Here is a 22,143-nt window from a genome sequence, read left to right on the forward strand (position 1 = left end):
AAACCTTACCTGGAATACACTGAGTGATGGGACAGGTCCTATCCAGAAAGCCGCAAACTGGAGCGCATTCGACTCCCTTTTCCATCGGATTGGAGCAGTCACGTCTAGTCATGCCTGAGGTGCAGTTGATCGCTTCGGCAGTCAGCTCTGAAATGTTGGCAAATTGAAAATTTCGGACTAGATTACATCGTCGCTTAGAAAATCATACATGGTGTGGGTTTTCACTCTGACTTTCATTTTTTGTGACCAATCACATAAGCAAAAAGGAAATGCATTAATTCTAAAAATGTAAAATATCCTTGTGGCGAAAGACATTAACCTTTAGCAAGGGTAAATAAGTCAACAAGCCTAAAGTTAAAGTTAACACAAATGGTATATTTATTATTGAAATTTTATGGGAAACAAAACGGCACGGACTCTTCGTAACCGAAGCATTCCATCACCCCAAAGGTCGAACTAGGAGACGGTGCGTTAAGCCCGTGTTGGCGCTCCTTGAAAATGAGCGTGCGTATATAGACTTATTGTTATCTTTCGTTACGCGTCCTTGATGGCATGCGATGCGAAAATCCTACGTTAGTTTCGCTTGGCAAAAGCGACTTAGACTCGTTGTATTTCTTTGGCTTAGGGTACTTTCCAATCCGAAGCTAATTTGGGAGACTGTGGGTAGAAAAACAAAAAATACAAAAACCTTTTACGAAACCGAAACGTCCTAAACCTGAACGTGAAGCGCTGATTCTCGCGTTTTAAACTTGTAAGTTGGAATTGACCTTGTTTTGCATTGCTGTGTGACTGTGTTATTAGCAGCGTTTCGTTTCTCGCATTTCACAGAGTGTTTTCAACGAACAGAGATGCCTCTACTTTTCAGCGGAACGCAACCTCTCAGTTTCGGTTTGGTTCAAGTTTATTCACAAGTGGTGGCACTAAATACATTTCCAGTGCCCAGTGTTATTAACATAAGTATTTTGAAACAAAGGGCAGTTTTGATATTTCGTACAAAACGCCTCAATGTTTTTTTTTATTTATGTCATGGTATACGCTCTTCGTTGAAGCACCATGTTCATTTGTTATACATTTTTGATTTATTTAACAAGGTTTATAGGATTTCCGTTATCTTTTTGCTGACAATGAACGTCTGAAATAGTATAAGCGTTGAAAATAAGTGTCAAGGTATACGAAGAATTACAACCGTTTTGATAACAGCATTAGACTGACACCAATAACCACTAAACGTTTTCGTGGAATTTTTCTGTAAGCCCTTGCCACAATTTATACCTCACTGTGCAATTTTCAGGTTCGATGAATACCAAAAACATAAGCGCATGGGTTCATAGATAATCCTCAGGAGGTAGGTAGCCGGATAAAAGTCTAAAGTTAAAACTATGAAGCGAGAGGCAGAAAATTTGCTTAACCGAAGTAAACACCGCCATTTTGAGATACGTGGAAAAAACGAATATTTGAGGTCAGAAAAAAGGGCGTGCCGCGTAACGCGTGCAAAACAATATATTACTTCATTTTATGTTGTCTCGTGTAAATTGCAACCTATCTATTTTCTTTCCGTACATTTCCCTTTATATAGACAAGGTTAAACGTCAAATGTAAAACAAAATTCTTTGTCTAAGTCGTTGCCCCGCTAGTGACAGTAGAGAGCTGCAGTTTGCTTTAGTGCCCAACTTAATGGTATTCGATAAAAGTGGTATCCATGCTAGATAAGTGTCCTTCCGTACATACATTTATTTGTCGGCCGTGTTCTTGAATTAATTTAAACTTTAAACTTAAGCGTATATGTTTATTGTCTAGGCTTGCGATTCATCGGGATTTAGTAAAGTTCAGAGCGTTTAAAGTTGCTGAAAAACTTCAAATGTGTGTAAAACGTTGTGTTTTTTCAGACACGGTATAACATGGCGAAAATAAACACACATTTAGTAGCTTAAGTTATTACCCGTAAAAAATATGACCCGTGAGAGCGATCCAAATGCTTTATTTTTACAGTAGATCTGTCCACTTTGCCGTGGTGCCATAAAAATTGTATTCATCTATCACTCAATGCGATACTAAGCCAAGCATTTCCATTAAAAAAGGCGCCTTGTGGAAAACTAGTCCGCGGACCAGAAGCAGAAAACGCATCGCAAGCTGGAAATTAAGGAAACCAATCCCTTTGGAGCCCTTTCAGTTAAATAATACCACATAATCGAGTCTCCCGATCTGTTTTAATTCGTTTCGCGAGCGACACAAAGGTGTAGGAAAGCACAGCTTCAGGGACAATCCCTCGCGAAAGCCGCAAAAAACGACATTCGAAGACTTATTGGAAGATCTCACGCAACGTGGAACGTACGTGTGCTACGCCTTCCATTATATTGTACCGGTTTGTTTTGGCACGCAACAGAACCACTGACTTACTCTATTGGTGGCACGCCAACCGCGCTTCAAAACATACGCGACAAGGCAATAATACAATCCATGATTCCTTTTGCTGCGTATTATCAATATCCGGTGGAGGAAATCGAAAAGCTTTAATTGGCTAAACGTTAGACGAAACACCCAATTTATTATTTGGGCGCGGCGTGGCAGTGTATTCATGGCAGTATTACCGAATTACAGATGCGAAATGAACAATAACGTATCATCAGATTAAAAAGCTATTAGGGAAAATTAGAATTGGTTACTTAACCGCATATACAATTATGACGTACCTGTGATATCATTTTGGGTGCTTTGAAAATATATATTTTTTATACTGAGAAAGCCGTTGAAAGAAAACCTTGCCTATTTCAGACAAACAGGAATACAGCTCACATTTTCGAACGCAACTTTGCACGGACTCTTCGTAACCAGTATTTAGGGCAGAAAAAACTTTGGGTTATTCCAGGAATTAATATGCGTTTTTTTTTCGAAATATACATTGAACATCACCGAAATCCAATATGCGAAAACGAACATTTCAAATTAAGCTTTAGACGTTAGAGAGTTGAGAAAGCTTAGTTTGAGGGGTAGGTAAGTGTAAAATGGCCGACAAATTACAAAATCCGAAAAGTCAAGTCGGCAAATTTAGTAGTTTTCAGGTCACAAACTAATAACAACAGGGTTGAATAATGCTCATAGTCTTTCTAGAAATGCATAAACTATGACCAGAAATTCTTAAGGCAACGTCTAAAGACCCTCTCCTAGATCCTATATAGTACAATCAATAAAGCCATATAATCTCTGACGCTCAAAACATCCCCCAAAAGCAACCTGATGTGCAGAACCGTTCATCCGGTTAAGCCAGCGGTTCTTAACCTTTTATGTCTCGTGGCCCCCTTAGAAAGGCTTTTAATCCTCGTGGCCCCCCTCGATTATAAAAATATTAGCTAGAATTTGTGACGGTATTAGTCTTTCTTCGGGGATGCTTTTTTGAACTTGCCGTTTACAAACTATTTAAAATGCTGGGTAAACGTTCCAAAGAAATACGGAGTAAACTAGAAAAACACAAATGTTGGTTGTAAGTGACTTAACAATGTTTGGCTATTAGGCGACAGACAAATAATTGCAAGCTTGAGGTCGACTGTTGCAAAACTTCTCGCAAATAGCAGGTAGTAACATGTAAGAAAGCTCGTGGCCCCCCAGGGGGGCCGAGGGTCACGGTTGAGAAACCCTGGGTTAAGCTATGGCTAAATTGGACTGAAAAACAAAACAAAAAAAAACTTACCGTCTTTACGATTGCATTTTAGAACTCCCTTTTCACAAATGCTGCAAAGCAAAGTACAAAACAATTATAAAGGGAATCGGAACTATATTCCAAGACAGGGATGTCCAACCTGCAGCCCGCGGGCCACATTGCGGCCCGCCTTAAATTTTTGTGCGGCCCGCTAGTCATTTTCACTCCCAAGTAGTATTTTAAACGTTCAATATTAGACTAATTAAAATGTGCCTGTCAGCTTTTCGGGCGCACTAATAGTATAGTATGGGTAAATATATATATATATATATATATATACATATATAACTCTAAAGGCCCGTTAAAACTCTAAAGGCCATTATTTAATCTTGATACTTAATAGGTTCCGCGGCCCATTAAATTATTTCAAGTGTCAATGCGGCCCACTATAATAAAATGTTGGACATCCCTGTTCTAAGACCTAAGTGCTACGTGACAATTTTAAAATACAAAGTCTGTATATCTTACCACTGGACATTCTTCGTCGGCTCCGACTGGTGATTGGCAAGCTGCCAGTCATTGTTAACGTAACAACCGCATTGATTGATGTCAACACATTTATTGTCTTTGTCAAGATATTGACCTGTACAAATCGAATTACATAATAAAGCGTACAGAAAACCACCATAATAGATTAAAGTAAGATTTAGTACAAACTACCAGTTGGAAGCGTCGTAGACATTTACTTATATAAATTTGTTTATTTAATTCACATATGGGCTGGACTCCAGCCATAAGACCAAAATAAGAACAACATCAACTTCGGAATAAACCACACTTCGAAATAAGACAAAAATAGCACTAATACCTAATAGTCGTTATACAAAAAAAATTGGATGAAGACCTAAACCCGTCGGAATAGCACCTAAATGGCCTGAAACAGGCTTATACAATATTTTAGCTAGCCCCAAACCCCATACCTAAGTACATTACTAACTCCCCTCATAATTTCAACCCCAAAACATTTTCTAACCTCACCCATTACCCATCAATAACCAAAACATTCTGGTGCACAAACAGCGGCGCCCTAACGGCCATTCAAACTAGAGTGTCAAAACGTGGACACCTAAACGGCAGATGCCAGACCTATGACCCCCGATCGTCCTATACCCTCTCCATACAGTCTGAGGCGTTATTTTGACCTATTAGACCTTATTCCGCTTATTTCCACAGGTTTATGTTTTATTCAGACGATTAAGTTCGTATTCTGTTGCAGATATTACAGCGTATTTGGCTTTATTATGTCGTTGGTTTTAATAGAAGTTTCTGCTTTGTAGGTCTTATTGTGTGTTCCCTCTAGGCTTTATCAAACCTCTTTAAAAGTTAACTTGCCCACATGCTGTCTTTATATCATAGCGAACGGATAAACTAGAACATAATGGATATATGAATACAACTAATTATTATTGACCTTCATGGCATCCGCATCCCTCCACCATTTGGCTTGGCGAGCAGACCTCTGTCTCCATCAGGGAGCGACACGTCCGTCCGCACAATGTTCCATTGGTCATGTAAACTTGGCCAGTTGGACACAAGTTAGCTGGTGGACAAAAAATAAGGTTATAAATCGTTCGATCGCACCGAATTCGAGTGAAAGCAGAACATTGCGGCAACCAATACGCTGTAAAGCTTTCAATACTGTTGTCTGGATACTAGCAAGATAAACGAACGTTTTTAATTTACCCTGTTTACTGTTTAGTTTAAAAAACTCGTTGTGACGCGTTGATGTAATAATTAACCAAAGTATGTTTTTTAAGTGCGATTTTTTATAATTGACCTTCATGTTTTCGACAAGCTAAAAACAACACCGTACTGGTCCTGTATTTAACCATTGTATTGATTTAGCGCCTTAAAACCAGAACTTACTAGTCCCATAAGTGTGTATGGTTTGCCATAAAAGTCAAGTGGAAAATCTTGCCGCACCAAAAGTGTTGGTGTTACTAGTGTTACATATAACTTGCTCTCAACAATTTTTAATTGTAAATTAGGTAACCGAATCGAATAAAAAAACGTGATTTTTGTCAATTACTTGAAGAGGATATAACAAAGGGAAAAAATAAAGGTGTATTTTTGAGTCGAAACACAAGGACTGTTCGAACAGGTCCATTTTTATAGACAAAGTATAAATCTTATAACTTCCAAATTGGTAGACATGACGTAGAGTGGTGTTATACAGTTCTAATGAGTAAGATGTCTGACCCCTTAGTGGACTCTAATTAGGAGATAAAAAAGCAAAATAAAGGCGCCGTTATTGAACAGTTCTCGATCAGTATATAGTTATTGATGGCGTTTATATCTGTATTTCGGAACCGCAAATGCGATGGCTGTGGTTACGCGAACAGCACAAACGATGTACTCACGACATGTAGCATTGGACCTCCAGTCGACTACGACGCCAGCCTGACGACAGGCCTGCGCGAAATCGTTGACGGCCTCACAGTAGCATTTCTTGTCCGCTTCGCAGGCACAGGCGTCCTTGCGACAGTTCTTGTAGAAAGGTAGATACTCGACCACGTTGCGGCAAGCCTCGAATAGCTTTCCATTCATTATGCCGCAGTCGGTGGCTGCCTTGACCTCTGAAAAACCAGTGGCATATACGGTCAGTTACCCGGCGTTTAGGAAAAAGCCTGTCGGCTACATTTGTTTCGCCCTGCTTGTTTCCTGTTTTGCAACTGGGTATGATGTTAAAATTACGTGAAAGCTGAAAGTTGGTTGAAAAGGATAAATTAGACGAGTGTTTTTAAAGTAAAAGATTGACTTGGATACTTGCAAAGGTTGAATATTGAATATAGCAATAAAGCCTTGATTGAATAGGGCGTTTAAAATATGTGCTACTGACTAATTTGTCTACTACGTAGAGACGCTTTTTAAGATCAGGATTTATCCAGATCTCGGAATCTTCTGTATGAACAAACTATAAAAAAGGTATGAAGAAACTATTTATCGATAACTATTCCTATGCGAACCGCTTAGTGGAATTTTGGAAGTAAGTTGAAATTCATGTTTTTTAGTTTGGTGGGTAAACCGATTCAATTGAATAATCCATGCACCTACACACAACCTAAACGAAAAGCTGAATTAAAACAATGAAAACTGGAATTTCCGTGATTTCCTTGATTTCCCGTAGGCGTGCATCACATTTGGAATGGCAGTTTTGCTCTCGCAAAAGGTCATTTCAACATACAAAGGTACGGTTGATTAATGGACTCCTCTGCCATTGTAGCAGAGTGTTTATACGTTATTCGCAGCCAAAGACCGTAACATTCAATATAGTATAGACGCTACTTGACTCAAGAAATTGGGTATCGCCCTGTTCCTAATTAAGCGCAACAGAGCGTCGACGGATCAAAATGTCATTTGCATACTTCGTTAGCTCTCAATTGCGATTGTAAAGGTTAATATTTAATCAGATTTTCGATAATTTATTGACAGTATTTGGTCGAAGTTGTGGAGCCTTCGGCCTAACCAACAGGTATATTTTATTCAGAAAATGCAGTAAGTTGATAATAGTGCTAGGAAAACATTCAAACGAAATAATTTTAAGTGAAAATAAGAAGCTGTTAGTGTATGGCGTATATATGTTTAACAAAATTTGCAAATTATGCCTTACATTTGATATGTAAAATGGTAAAAAATAATACTCGAAGCACATTATAATTTGCTAAATGTTGGACTATGGAAGTTAATGAGTAATAACAGTTTCGAGAAATCCCTACTTAGATGTTGTTATATTGATTTTGTGTATTTTTATTTGTGTAGGTATGTCGTTCCATTGTACGTATTTCCTTTTATATTTTCCTGCATTTTGCATTTGCTTATGTTTTATTCGTGCTGTTTGTCTTAAGTATTGTTTAACCTTCACGTCTGTTTTTCGTATTGTTTATGAGTACGTCAATTTCGTCTACCTTGAGGATATCTATCTAATATTTGTTGATTTTTGCTACTTTTGTTCGTTTTTTAGGCGTAAAAGGAACAGCATTTTTTTCGTATTATGTACATTGCTTAATAGTCACCCCAATTTGCAAAATTAGGAAAACCTTACAAAGGGAGAAAAGCTGGGTGCTACGGCTCAGCGACAAATAAAAATCAGCGACAAAAGCAGTAAAGAATGTGAATGCAAGGAGTCATTAACATCAATCTACTCTACACTATACATTATGTACTTACCGGCCTGTGCGTCGTGATTGCACATGTCGCTGGCAGCCATCGCGTCCGTGACGTCATCGCACAGCGCCGGGTATTTGTACGAGTTGCCGAAGCCGAGCGTGGTCTCATCCAGTCCGCCCCGCGTACGGAAGTCGTCGGTTGTCCTGGAGTTGTACGTGCCGGCGAGCCCGCAGATCTTGCCTGCAGGCGAAACGCGACGCGACAGGGTTACTTGGGGTCAGGTAACGCGCGCAACTGAGGGTTACTCTGGGTCGGTTATCGCGTACCGGCTTAAGTTTGGCGGTGTTAGGCGAGCGTACAGTCGCACATAAATCACTCTAACGAGTGGTAATCCGTATACGGCGCATTTTAAAGTGGAGAACTCCGCAAAAACAGAAGCACCCAACGCACTCTACGCACCTTTGTAAGCTGTGGGAACGCTGAGTCTGGCGGTCGCGCCATCCCACAGAATCGACACGCCGGTGTCGGCTATTACAGCTTCAACGTAGAGCGAAGACAGTTTGTGCACGGTGATGGCACCTGGGAAAATAAATGTGATTTAATGAAAGTGAGATTGGCTTTTAGAAGTACCTGTAAGGACGGCTAGAAATCGCCTGAAAAATATATGACTATAGGGTGAATTGTCAGGAGAAAACCTAATTGCGTTTTCATTTTTTGCTTGATGGTATTTAGTTGCTCATTAAGATTTTTTTCTTTACCAAATTTAATTGCTCATTAGGATTATTTTATTTATTTATTTCACCTATAGGGGAAGTCTGGAATTTATCTCATATATCAAATCCTTTACGAAAACAATAATTAAACTTATAAAATGTTTTAAGAACGAGGATTACAAATGCCACATTTTCAACAGCTGTATTCACGGGTCGACGGAGCGAAACGAATTACTTTAATCCCAATAAGTAAAATTAGGTGAGCCGCCAAACGAGATAAACCCGTCAAATGAAGCCTTGCCACGATACCGCGCATGTCTTCGAAAAAGGCATTTTTTTGTACAGTAATAGATCAATTTAGTTGTTGTATCAAATCGTGGTAATCAGTATTCTGTTATGTATAACTTTTCATGCGAACTTGTAATAAAAAAAAACAAGACAAAACAAAGCTTTAACAATTGCTACAACCAGAAGCAGGGCTGCGGTAAGAAGATTTGATGAGTTTATAAAAGGCCTGAGAAAAAAACGCCAGCCTGCAATAAATTGTGATTATGTGTATCCGGAGAGGTAGCACTGTGGAAAATTGTTATTACGGTCTCAATCTCTACTTCAGATCAAGAATTTCCTAGGTAACCGAAAAGTTTTGCATAACACAATTATACTTAAAATACATTTTACGCCGGCTTGCTTTTCAAACAATGACCTTTTTCTAGGAAGTTGTTAGATTTAAGGGAATCTCAAAAGACAAATCCCATGATAAAACCCTGGCGTTTACTTAATCAAAATAGAAATCTCCGACGGCCAACGATTATTTATTTCCAGCTAAGGCCTTGGTAGCAGTTGGTTAAAGGGCTTGGTAACAATGCTATCGGTAAAATTTCTGTCAATTGGGCGATAGAATTTGTTGCCGAAATATAATTATTATTAAAAGCTAAATATAAGATTTAAGACATAACCCTTAACTTACCTAATTCCATAGCAATTTATTGGTTGAAATAAATTGCTTGTAAAGTGCAAAACTTTGCTGTTAACCGCTTTATAAATTTATACAACATAAAGCAAATGTTTAAATGCGCGTTACTTACCATTTGTTACTGGCAACACGACTACTTTAGTTTCCGACAACACCTTCCCTTCTTTCAAAACGACGGTGTAGGTTTTGGTCGACGAGACTTTGTGCAGAATTTTTATGTTTCTGTTGCGCAAAAAAATCTGATGGTTACAAATCGAAGTTGGGCAGAACAATCCAAATGAAGGTGTGAATAACGTTAAACTGGTTAAGCATATTTTGCCCGCTTGATTCACAATTTGCATATTTGCGTAATAAAAAGTAAACAAGCCAACAAAGGACAACAAAAGAATCGTTTATTTTAAGTGTTAAAGTTGTGCTTCAAACATGTGTGACACCGTTTAATATAAAAAAAAACATCAGCGGTTATTTTTAGGGTCAACGTTGAAAAACAAACTCTCTCCAAGAAAATTATCAACCGTAAAAAAACATGCAGTTACATTAGTCAAATGTGGCGCCCCTGTTATTGTATTTACCGAGCAAATATATGGTTAGCAGGAAAGCGAATCATGTCTAAACCACCAGCAAACTGTGTTTACACTAGCATTAAAATTTGGCACGCTTGATCGCCCAGAACTTAAGAGCAGGCTTATACAACTTGAGAGATGATCTCCCGTCTACAGTCTGTAGATCGAATGTAAACTCTGTTGGGGGCATTTGCCTTCATTTAACCTGTTAGATGACACTATGCAGTAAAGCAACGTCACGAGTCACGAAAGTATACCATATTTTAGATTTTAGATTAATGAACGACAATGGGCGGCTCCCAATACCTATGCTTGGAAATTACATAAAACCAGTATTTGTAGATATTTAAACATATCTGGAGTGCTGTGGACATATTACTAAAACTATTTTGCCAAACCAATGTTAAAAAAAACTGGGTGTGTGAGTATGTGGCGCTGAAAGAAGTTTTGGCCGCAATAAACCTTAAGATTAAAAATACTGCTTTTACGTAGAAAATAGAGTCGCTAGATTTCAGTTGTAAACACACATGTGTGTTCATGTTTCATTGCAAAATAGAGTCACTTAATAATTTTGAACTTACTGAAATCAAAACTACGCTTATTTGTGGACCAGTGTGTTGTGTGCGACAACAAATCTAGTTGACTGCGTGAAAAAGCCTAAATTGCAACTGACTTACTGGCCTTAGTTTTCGTATTGGCGCGTTGAAAGCATAAAGTCAATGTCTCTCAACCAGTGTGCCCCAAAATAACCGAAAAAGCGTTACAGTTCCACAACTGTTTATGAAAACCCAAATGCGCTTGGAAGTGTTTGAAAAGCACATTGTAGACTCAATTCTGGTCAACCCACCGAATGCAAGGGTTCGGGTTTCTTCCGCATTCCTGAACTTCAACGAAGACAGAAAAACTCGGTGTCACCGAACCACAGTCCTCAGCCAGCAGGTAGCTGCAAGTGCTACCGGGAAAGTCGTACCAGGTACCGTCCAGAGTTCGATAGTGAGAGAAGCTACTAGCGACGGCGACACCTGTAAAAAGGGGGGTTACTATAGGTCTAAGGCCGGGATGGCGAACCCTTTTTTATCGCGCGGGTCACAAACCACAAACACGACCTTAATCCTTACAAAATGCACAAGTGGATCATATATTTAATTATTATGCTACTTTTTATGCAAAACTTTGCTGCTGCATCGATTTAAGTGATATTGTTGGACCATTTCCAAATTCGTACTCCCGCGAATATTTAATACCTAAATAATTAACAAATGCTGCAGCATTTTTTATAGGATTACAGGAGTTCATCCATAAACAAAATGCTTTTAGTTGTCTGCTTTTCTGCGCGCATTTGTCGAAGTGCAGTTAATGTAGGCCTGGACTCGTCACACCTAAAACACTGATAAATTTTAGTGACGAGTCAGTATTCATTTTGTCGGTGTGAAGTTGTACTTTATCGTTTTAAACAAAGCAGACAACAGAACACTTAATTTATTTTTAGAAAAACTTATAATGACAAAGTCTTGTTTCTCATCTCGTTTACACCCAATAACTAATGGTAGTTACCTGCGCAATCCAGCTTTTCATTTTGCCACGTAGCTCCCATACACGTTCTGTAGAAAAACACGGAGGGTATATTACAAAATGAGATTGTACGTTTAGGATAGGGCACCAAAAAGCGTCTTATTCATTAATGGGTAAATGGGGAAGGAGTTAAGAAAAAGTATTAAAAAAAATTTTAAATATCATTTCAGATAATATTTTTTGAGAAATGTTAGTAGAATCTGGAGTCTCTGGTAAGGAATATAACTTATACGCGACTGGTTAATTACTAACCATCCATACCATTAGCAAATAAAGATATTTAACATAAACCACAATAAAAAGTAAATCAGGGTCCTAATTATACGCAACCAATAAATCTAAAATTGAGTCATAACTTTTTTAATTAAGATGTTTGCTCTAAGGGTGATTGCTGGCTGCAAACATCTTAGTTGATAGCGGTAAAAGCTTAACCATAAATAGAGAAGATTTTCTTACCGCTTTGTACAGCCATCGTTTATTGTGGCCCCAGGTGCGTATTGTACCTTGGCGTGTGTGCATGGACAAGCCTCCTGCGCTACGCATGACTTGCCGCTCCAGAAGGTTGCTGCAAAGTCAAGTTACAAAGTCGTAACACAACTAACTCTACTTTAGAATTGAAATAACACAACTTTAGCACGGTGTGTTTCCTAAGTCAAACAACATTAAAACACCAAAAAAAAAAAAAAAAAAAAAAAAAAACATTAAAACACCAAAAGCCGCTCGTAGTTTCTGTGCAGGTATATTACGCTTTTCTTTAACGTTTAATTTTCGTTACAATCTAAAGCACTGATGTAAACCGATTCGAATTAATGTACTAACGTCTAAGCCTCTCCTGTTCCTATGTGTTACTAAAATATTCGCATTTCTCCAATAGTAATATTTTTACGAAATACATTAACATGGATGTTCAATAGGATACGATCTTTATTTTTCGCTGGTTCTGTTACACTGTGGTGCATCAAAAGAGCCATTTCAAACATTTCCACCACCGCGGTGTTGTGCACTGCCTCTTATATCTTTTAAAACAGGGTTTGCAACGGAGTTGAAACCTTGTAATACACACTTTAAAGTACAGATGACAACTTAACCAACTAAACAATGCAATTTAATTACTAAGCAAAATTCTTGGCGACAAAGCAAATACTTTGCAAAATACATTATAAGTATCAACTGATATGAAAATGCGATGACCCACCTTCGGGACATTGGCACCCATCAATGCACTGTCGTTCACAGTAAGCAGTGTCCAAAGTATCGCATGTGGCCAGACATCCGCTTCCGCAGTCCTTGTAGATCTGGTTGCCGGGACAGGTACGGCCTAAAACGATTTTTTTCCTGTTATGCACTGAACGCTTCTACAATTTTGTTGTCAAGTCTGTTACAAAAGTAGTAAATCGAAGGTGTTCGTAATATAATTGCCGCATTACGTGGTGATAAGGAATCGGAAGATCTGTAAGTGGAGGAAAGTAGTTATGCCGTTACCTGACAGTGGCATCAAACTTGGTACTACTTTTGTACAGTAATGACTTATAAAAACAACCCTAATCGCTTCAGGTTAGCACAGGGGTGCCCCGTGTCCGACATGAGACAACCTAATCAAAAATGGCACGCAAGCCCCCAAAAAATGCAGCCAATTGTCAAAGACGCTAAATTTGTTATCTAGCCAATTGTCATTGTTTATTCACAATACAAAACAGTCCCAGGAATTACGACAACAAACAATTCCTTCTAATTTTATAACATTATACTGTTTTTATTTTTTGTATAAAAGCGTGTTTAATATTTTAAAAAAATAGTTGGGTTAGCACTATGCTTAAACTCTACCCGGTCATATGCTCACACAGCAAGATCAGAACCGCCTCGGCCTTTTTAACCTTCCAGACACACAACAACAACAGAGGGGCCTTACCGCATGACGTCGGTGTCCGCCAATTCCCGACCTCGAAGCCAGCAAGCGTACAGTCACGAGCGTACTTGGCCACCGCCGAACAGTGGCAGCTGTCCACCTTATCCATTCCGCACTGGCACAGCGCGTCCAAGCATTCGGCCCTGTAGCTGACCACGCTAATGTTGGCGCGACAGTCTTCGAAAGCTGTCGTGTCGAGGACGTTGCAAATCGAGTCGCGTGCTACCTGTGTATTCACAAAAAAGAGACTAAAATACTTGGGTACATTATGCACGGATCTGTAATGTAGCTTGATAATAAATTGTAAAGCCAAAAAGGTCAAGTAGATCGACATCATCTTGATTATTAAGACGCTTCGATACGAGCTTGTATCATCTTCAGTTAATGTGACATTAACTAATAATTAAGATGATGTCGATCTACTCGACCTTGTTGGCTTTGCAATTTAGTATCAAGAGACTAAAATCATTTCGGAAAACTTACTCGAACAGCAGACAAGGCGCAACGTTGCCAAAACACATTGAGATATGCTTCTAGGGTGTTATTTCGAATTAGTGTTCTCACTTTTTGTGCGAATTCAGTTTGGAAAATGTTTCACGTTACAAGCTTACACGATTTCAATATTTTAATATGGTACTTGAACATTTACACTCTTTACAGAAGATAAGATGGTTTGTTTCGCGTTGAAACGCACGCCAAATAAATTGCATTTTCATTTATTTTTTTAATAAGAACATAAGGGATACAAATGTGTTTTTCACAAAGATTCTTGAATGCCTAAAAAAACTTGAATGCCTAAACAAACTCGTATTAAAAAAATAATTGTAAGAGTTGATTACTAAAAGTACATTAAAGTCTAGGGGTTGTTCTCGTTTCACTTTTTCTTAAAGCCACTTTGAACACGTGTTTCAAAATTTTATGTGTTAAACTTACAATTGATTCCCTGTGTCTCAGGATCTCTCGCGTCGAAGGGCCTACTCCATATTGTTCATTGTAATCAGCGATAAATTTCTGAAAAATCATTCATTATCTTTGGTTAAGGAGGCAGTACTGGTTAAAAAGTAACATAAAATCTAATTCATTTTTGATTTTCCTGCGCAAACAACAATAAAAGCTACGCGTTTCGATTCAATATTAGACAAGAGTTAATCTAAATCTCAGATATTAAATAAGCAACATACCTAAGCAACAGTAAGACAATATGATATAATGAGCGAATTGTTAATCGCGCGAAGCACCGAAAAAATACGTTTGTTTGTTTTCAGTTGGGTAAAGTGTAGGAAACACGGCGGATTTGACACACAAATCGATTTTTCGTGCTTGGTATATTGTTTTTTAATCTTTTGTTTAGGGCTGCAAAAAACGATAACAGTTTCTTACAAAAATATCATACCTCGATTTGGCTCTCGTTACCACAAAAGGTCTTCGGTGTTGTAACAGATGTACAGGCGGTGTCTACTGGGTTCTTCTGCCATGTCAAGTCCACTGGGTTAACTAAAACATAAATACAAATATTTAAAGGCTTTATCACATTAAGTATATCGACTTTTTTTTAATAAATAACAGTTCTACAACCAGGGCCGTGGAGTAAAATTAACCGAAGTCCGACTCCCGAGTCCAGCCTTGACTCTACAGCGTACATTCCGTCAATTTATGTAACTAAAATAGCGTGGATATTCCGAAATCCATTTATAGAGGTGCCGTATAATTCACATACTCACAATACACGGTTTAAAACATTCCACCATATGCTTTTCGATTTCCAGTTGGTGGCCATATCAGTTTAAAAATTTGGTAGTAGGCATGCGCATGTCGAACTCGGGACTCGGGTAGTTTTACGTGGTCTTAATAGATTCCCGAGTCCAACTCCGACTCCGCAGCCCTGGCTACAACCCACATTGCGAATGAATGTCGCATATACGCCAGTCATGCCAGAAGCCCATTAAATATATTTGTTTGTCTTAGTAACGTAGCTCTTCGAGTAGATCTATATGACGTAGGCTACTAAAATGGATCGACAAAAGTAAATGCAGAAGCCACCGTTTACAGTGGTATCATTGTTACATCTATAACATCATTATACATCTATAATGAAGCATAGGGGATAACTTTATGTGATGATTCTGATGATTTTAATCTGCTATCTACAGTGACGTGCGTTGAGGTTCCTAGATGGTGAGGCACAAATTTTTTCGAGTCACGCATTTCTTTAACAACCACAACACAAACACGGTATAGTACTAATAAAAACAAAGTTTGAACTTTTTGTTTAGCTTTTGCCATTGTATAAACTGCGTATCGAACACAAATAAATATGCTAGCAAACCGTTTCGAGAAGCAATTGACTGAGTTTTTGCGCAATACTCAAAAAGCATTCAGAGAGCAAAAAGAAAATGACTTGAAAGTAGTAAAACTACATTAATAAAGCAAACTTAATAATGTCAACGTCGTTTATGACGTAACTGTGCATGACAATTGAAGGTGGTGCATGCCTATTGCCTGTGAATGACTGTTGTGGTAGGCTACTGCTCATAAAAGCTACAAAACAAATTATTATTAAGAGTACAATATTTATAAATTTTCTGGCTACGCCCATGACATCCACACAGTCACTATTTTTTTATCAATCTCTTTGAAAGTTGAGTGTTATTTTTTTTTCCAGTCGTCTGATGCAAAACTTTTAAATTTGCAACAGGTCTGCCTTTATATATGACTTCAACTTTAGAGCTTTACACTACAAGAAGTGAATGTACACGCACTATGCGGGAATTCAAGCTGGACAAAGAAAGGTTTCATAGCTTGGACGTCACAATTGAGGCATGCCTCAAATCATAGCCGGATTGTTCATCATGTTTTCCGAGAGAATTCGCAAAAGAAAAAGGCACGCATAAAGCAGTGTATGGAAGTTTTGTGATCTGAAGAGAGGCACGGCTTGACGCTGCCTCACTTTGCGTATTTCAACGATTTTGACCGCGTGAACGCTTGATGCGAATAACGCAACAGAAATAGAAGAAAAAATAAAGCCGCTTTAGGTATAGAAACATAAAATTTGCGGTAAAGATATAACTGATATATCTTTTGCTTTTTCAGATGTTGCCAGGAGAGGCAGTGCTTCACCTGCCTCCCCTGACTGCACGTCCCTGGTTATCTAGTAATAAAAACGCAGACTAACTGTAACAGTACAATGCAGAATTTCTAATGCGTTTTCTAAATCTTGGTGATCTTAACTTTTACATTCACATACGTGTAAAGGATTTTTTTCAAAATGGTAGTTCGTGTGAACACACAATAAAACTATATAAAGCAAAATCATGTGTGATGCCATCATACTATTAAGACGATTGACATAATAAAGACAAATATGCAGTAATATCTAAATAGGAATAAGATCAAGAATATGCGAAAAAAAACTAAATTATTCACACAGTCCTAAACCCGTCGGGTTAAGACCTAAATCGGCTAAATAACACCAAAAACATTAGACAGAATATGCCGTTTTGGTGCCGACTTTTGGGCGCCTTAGTCCAGGGATGTCTAACATTTTATTATAGTGGGCCGCATTAAAACTTGAAATAATTAAATGGGCAGCAGAACCTATTAAGTTTCAAGACGTATTGGCCTTTAAAGTTATTACTACTTGGGAGTGAAAAGGCCGCACAAAAATTTCAAGCGGGCCGCAATGTGGCCCGCAGGCCGCAGGTTGGACATCCCTGGTTTAAACCGTTGGAGCGCCGCTCTTTTGGCACAGGACCATGTTTGGTGTTAGTGGTGGGCAATGGATGGGTTTATACTTTAGGTTAGGGTTAAAACTATTAGGTGACTTAGTGATGGAGTTAGTTATTGGTGCAGTTTGGGCTCAGATAAAACGTTTCTTTAGACCTCATTTAGGTCTTATTCGGATTTGCACTGTATTTCCACCATTATTGGTATTTGTTCGACTATTTTTTTATTTTTTTCCAATTTTGTTTTATCCCTACGTTGATGTGATTCTCATTTCTGATTTATCTCTAGGGCCCAAGTTGTTTTTTAATTAAAAGTTCTTCATATTGTAGTTTAATTTGTAGTTTTTACGAATTATAATTCCAATCCGATTTGCTAAAACAACGAATTACGAAATCCTGAAAAAAATTAACTTATTTCCGGTAATATCCAATTAGAATTCGCGAACTTTCGTTTTTATTAGATTCCGGTATATGATTGGTGCTATGCAAAACAGCATGAAATCGATAGCCAGTTAAACTGTAAGGAACGCAAAACACTGACCATTATTGTCGGCCTCTGATTGACCGATGTCGCCGCACAAACCCTCCAGCTTTCCAGACAGAATGTTGTTAGCTGCAACGAACACTGTGAAGTCCTTCTTGTCGATAACGACGTACAAGTCAGAGAGCGCAACGAAAATGGTCCATTTCTTCTCGGTCACTTGCATGCCGTACATGTTTATCGGTAGAGAAGCACTGAAAACAAAAAGTAGGACCTGGTTGGGTTTTTATTTGATTTTGTAGCTTTGGCATTTAATTGTTGTTTTTTTTTGCTTAAATAAAATCGGGATGATGTATTCTTGGTTATTTATTGCTATACAGACATCCGATTTTTTTTTTTTAAAACGGTGCCTTATCTGATGTCAAATCGCTTTATTGCTATTTTCAAACATGCAAAAAGTTAATTTCTTTCAGGATATGGGGATAAAACTTGCTGGTGAAAAAACGTTTATAATTACCAATTTCTGATTTTTTGAGAAAAATTAACTTTTAAGTGGACAGGCCACTTATATATTTTTGTTTCATACAGGCATCGCTACTAACCCGACATCTAGCAATTAACAATATTACAAATTAGCACATCGAGTACCCGTCCCATCCAATATTAACGTCATCCTTATAAACAAAACACAAAAATTACAAACTATTGCTAGCGAAAACGTACGGTTTTCCGTTAATCTCGACCGCGTAGTTGTGCTTGATTGTAACGGTGATGTCGGAGGTGATTGTTATCTGCTCGAGACAAGAACCAGAGTCGACTGGGCATGTGTCGTGCCTTTTGATCAGCACCTGGAAAGTCAAAAAGCAATATTTTTGCGATCAGCGGATGTCACGGTGAAACTATTAAAACGTTTATAAGGCTGAAATGCGGTGGTAGCAGGCAAAGAGGAGTGGAAATGCCTTTACTTACACATGAATACGGAAACACGTAAACTGTATAGCATTTGCTAATACCTATTAAATCTAGTGAATCGCAGGAAAATGTTTCGATTTGACAAAAGCCATCTCGAAATTTTGTATGGGACTATAATACCATCGGAAAAGGATACTACGAGGCATGCAGATTCGGGGTAATCAGGGCGCTTTGAATATTTCAATCAACGTCGTACATTTGTCTGTTTTATCACGCCTGACTGCAGCCCAATGCATGGTTGAATGCTTGTGTCTGCGGTTAGCGCAAGTGTTGTCAAAGTTTTTACAGGCGTTCGCTTTTCATTGACCTGTATTGTATGGTGTACCCCAAGTAGTGAATGGAAAAAGCAAAACTAGTGTTTAGGATTGCCTGACAAAACTTTTGTTTATCTACAATAAAAGTATAAACTTAATTTTAGCGCGTTAAGAAATTTACTAAAAAAAAACTGGCTTACACCATTAGCACGCTAGTGGATTGACTAAAAGTTATAACAGTTACTGTATTTGCAACCAGTAACGCCACAAAGCAATGTAAAACTCATTTTTTTACAGAACAGGCATTGCCAATTACCAAAAATAATGTCAAAACAAATTTTATTCAAGCAGTGGTTTTCAAACTGTGGACCTGGAGGGACGTTTTAGGGGGTTCGAGAAGCATATTTTAAATTCATTGATTGATAAAGTATAAAAGCTTTTTACTAGAAATGGTTCGTCTTTTAATTAGGTTTCACGCCTTGAAGTAAATTTTTTACAAATTTCTCTTTTTTACAAATTGAGTCTAGAATCAATTTGTATGAGCCCATACAGCGATTGTTTAACCTAGCCTAGCAATTCTGTATTGCACTGTTTTAAAATGACAAAACAACTGTTGCTTGTTTAGATTTTATGTATTGACGAGGTATGGACATTGCTGTTTAAAAGCATAACCTGTAGCCAAAATTGGGTGTTATTGTAAATACGTAAACAACAATACAGGTTGGTTTGTAGGGGCTTTACTCAATTCGATTTTGGAGCAACAGCCAAATATGACGTAAAGCTAAATCCAATCGCCTATTACATTAGGTAACGTGAGAAATTAACTGGTTGCTTTGCAGGGGCTCTGAACATCACTTTATATTAGCAAGTTGAAGATCATATCATATGGCAGATTTCTTACACAAGACCAAGAATAAAAAAAAATGTGTCCTAAATGTGCACGCGGTTGGCCTACGCTAAAATGTTTTAGCAACAATTGCTTACGGAAAATCGTTAGAGTGCTAGCAAAATGAACCTAATCGCGTTGACCTAAATTTTTCTCGCTTACCCCTGTGGGTACGCATACCCCGTTTGAGAAACTTTGAGTTGGTATTAACAACTTCCACTTTGTTTGGGTAACTTTTTTTTCTTCTTGACATGCTCACATTCTAGGAAAGTTATGCTATAAGAATTACTTAAACAATGTTTTGTGATGATGTTAGTGGCAAATGTCTACTTTTTGCGCTGTTTTTTGCTTTTGTTTTAGTTAAATCGGCGCTATGTACCTTTATTACGTATTTATTTGTTAAAATATTTGTGTCTTTTAAAGTATAACGACGCAATGCTTACAATTACTCACCGTAATACTTCAGAAAGCCCTCTGAAATTAGTCGAAAAGGGTAAACTGCGGTTGAGATTTGATATCACAAACTTAACCTATATACGTGCAACTCAGTTACACAAGCCCAGGTATTTGCAACCCACAAAAAAAATTTACACCTGCTGCAACTTTATTAAAGCACGGCTACGATACAATTACCTTGAACATTTAAACGTGCATTATTGTAAATGAAACAAATCCTTGCCTAGTAGACAACACAAACTTGTGATTTTATGACAGTGCTTCTCAACCAAAAATGTTGATTGGGTCACCGACTGCAGTTGTTCGCAAGGTTAGATTGTTTTGTCTCATTCTTTGCAGGATTTTTCCAAATTTGGCAAAATCGCCAAAGTGTAACGTGAACATGTCTCATTGAATTTAGATTCGAACTTATTTATGCCATTCTTTACAACTTTTTTTTTCACTTTAAGCTTAAAGCAATGCCAATGAAGACAACTAAGTTTATGCTTAATGTTTGGGGCCCCTTGAAAATAGGTTGCAAAATACCGTTAAGTCGATGGTGACATGTGATGATTTTTTCTTTGTAATGGAGTACGTACAAACAAACAATTGTGCAAAAAGTGACATTCAAACAGACATACTTTGCGTGTATTTTACACTCACCTCGAAAGCTCCCCGCGCCAATTGGTCCGAGGTCTTAGTTAGAACGAACTGACATGAACGAAGAAATAGTCTGGGGCTTTGGGAAAACTTCTGGATTAGGCCTCTTGTGTACGTACAAGTCCCCATAGGAATGTTGTAATTCCCAGAAGCCACCACGGGCGTAGTTTGGGGGTGGTAGCCAACTAAAACGTTATGACAATGAAAAGAACTTCAACACTTTCATTTTGCTAGCTTTTTTGTTTTTTTAAGAAACATTTTCTCAAGGAATGTTTGATGTTAACAATAAAGCATAGTGGATGTTTATAATGTAACAAGGGCGACATTACGAACACTTGTCCCCTCTCTAATTTACCAAGTTCGGTTTAGCAAGGGATAACTAGCAAGAATCTCACAACCCGTTTGACGATGTTAGCCAGTACCTTGCTAAAACGACACACAAGGGCGAGAATTGCGTCAGGAAAGGTCGCTTACACTTTTCAGGATGTTTTGTTGTTTTTGACTGTTAAAGTTATTATGATATTTTAAAGGTGAACAGCGTGTTTTTTTTAATTCTGAAAACATTTTAAGATGAATCACCCAGTGCATCGTTTACAGCACTAGCAGTTGGCATTGGAAAACTGTAGTCATTAGTGCTGGTGTTACCCGTAAGATCATATCACAAAACTGTTAAACTGAATTGTCAACAGGCTGATTTAAAAATTCATCAGCAAGGTGGTGAAAAACAGTTTCCTCAAAAATGATGAAATTTAGGCAATAGAAATAGAAGGAAACACTGGCATTTTAAAATTCGTGAAAAGTCGATGTGAATGCCGTCTGGAGATCATGCATGGTAACCATTGGCAAAATTATGTGGATTAATTGTTAAAATAAAAGTTTGTTTATAACTAAGCAACCTATCATCTTACTCAAAAAAACAACATCACAACAAAAACATAGAGAATGGAATATTTGGTATGCAAGAAATTTTTCTAAAGTTAAACCGAACTATTACAATGCCGGTTGTTCAAGCTTTACTGAAATTATCTTGGAATGAAGAGTATTGGAGTATTAATGTGAGAAATGATGCAAATTGGGCTGCATTCAACCTTTCTAAATGTACCTTATGTATTTATTTCTGACGTTTTGCATTTGCTAATAATTAAAATACTACTTTGTTTTAGCATAACTAAGTTTCCATCAACTAAACAACATTATTTTTGCGT

At 37.9% G+C, this 22,143-nt stretch overlaps 1 protein-coding gene across 1 annotated transcript in view; it reads right to left on the bottom strand.

Moving 5' to 3' along the window:
* LOC146132260 (mucin-6-like) overlaps positions 1-22,143 on the bottom strand; it is a 33,322-nt gene that overhangs the window by 7,158 nt on the left and 4,021 nt on the right. Inside the window, exons 6-23 of the mRNA XM_083397244.1 lie at positions 20,942-21,123; positions 18,455-18,579; positions 17,792-17,985; positions 14,922-15,022; positions 14,458-14,539; positions 13,532-13,750; positions 12,818-12,940; positions 12,079-12,187; positions 11,605-11,651; positions 10,898-11,072; positions 9,600-9,709; positions 8,261-8,380; positions 7,862-8,041; positions 6,055-6,270; positions 5,106-5,234; positions 4,163-4,277; positions 3,686-3,726; positions 10-147 (exon numbers count right to left, since the gene is read on the bottom strand). Of these exons, the coding sequence (XP_083253370.1) occupies positions 10-147; positions 3,686-3,726; positions 4,163-4,277; positions 5,106-5,234; positions 6,055-6,270; positions 7,862-8,041; positions 8,261-8,380; positions 9,600-9,709; positions 10,898-11,072; positions 11,605-11,651; positions 12,079-12,187; positions 12,818-12,940; positions 13,532-13,750; positions 14,458-14,539; positions 14,922-15,022; positions 17,792-17,985; positions 18,455-18,579; positions 20,942-21,123 (2,406 nt within the window). The remainder of the gene's footprint in view (positions 1-9; positions 148-3,685; positions 3,727-4,162; positions 4,278-5,105; positions 5,235-6,054; positions 6,271-7,861; positions 8,042-8,260; positions 8,381-9,599; positions 9,710-10,897; positions 11,073-11,604; positions 11,652-12,078; positions 12,188-12,817; positions 12,941-13,531; positions 13,751-14,457; positions 14,540-14,921; positions 15,023-17,791; positions 17,986-18,454; positions 18,580-20,941; positions 21,124-22,143) is intronic.

The sequence above is a fragment of the Ascidiella aspersa genome, chromosome 9 (genome assembly GCF_963924565.1).
Source record: "Ascidiella aspersa chromosome 9, kaAscAspe10.2, whole genome shotgun sequence".
Lineage (NCBI taxonomy): Eukaryota > Metazoa > Chordata > Ascidiacea > Phlebobranchia > Ascidiidae > Ascidiella > Ascidiella aspersa.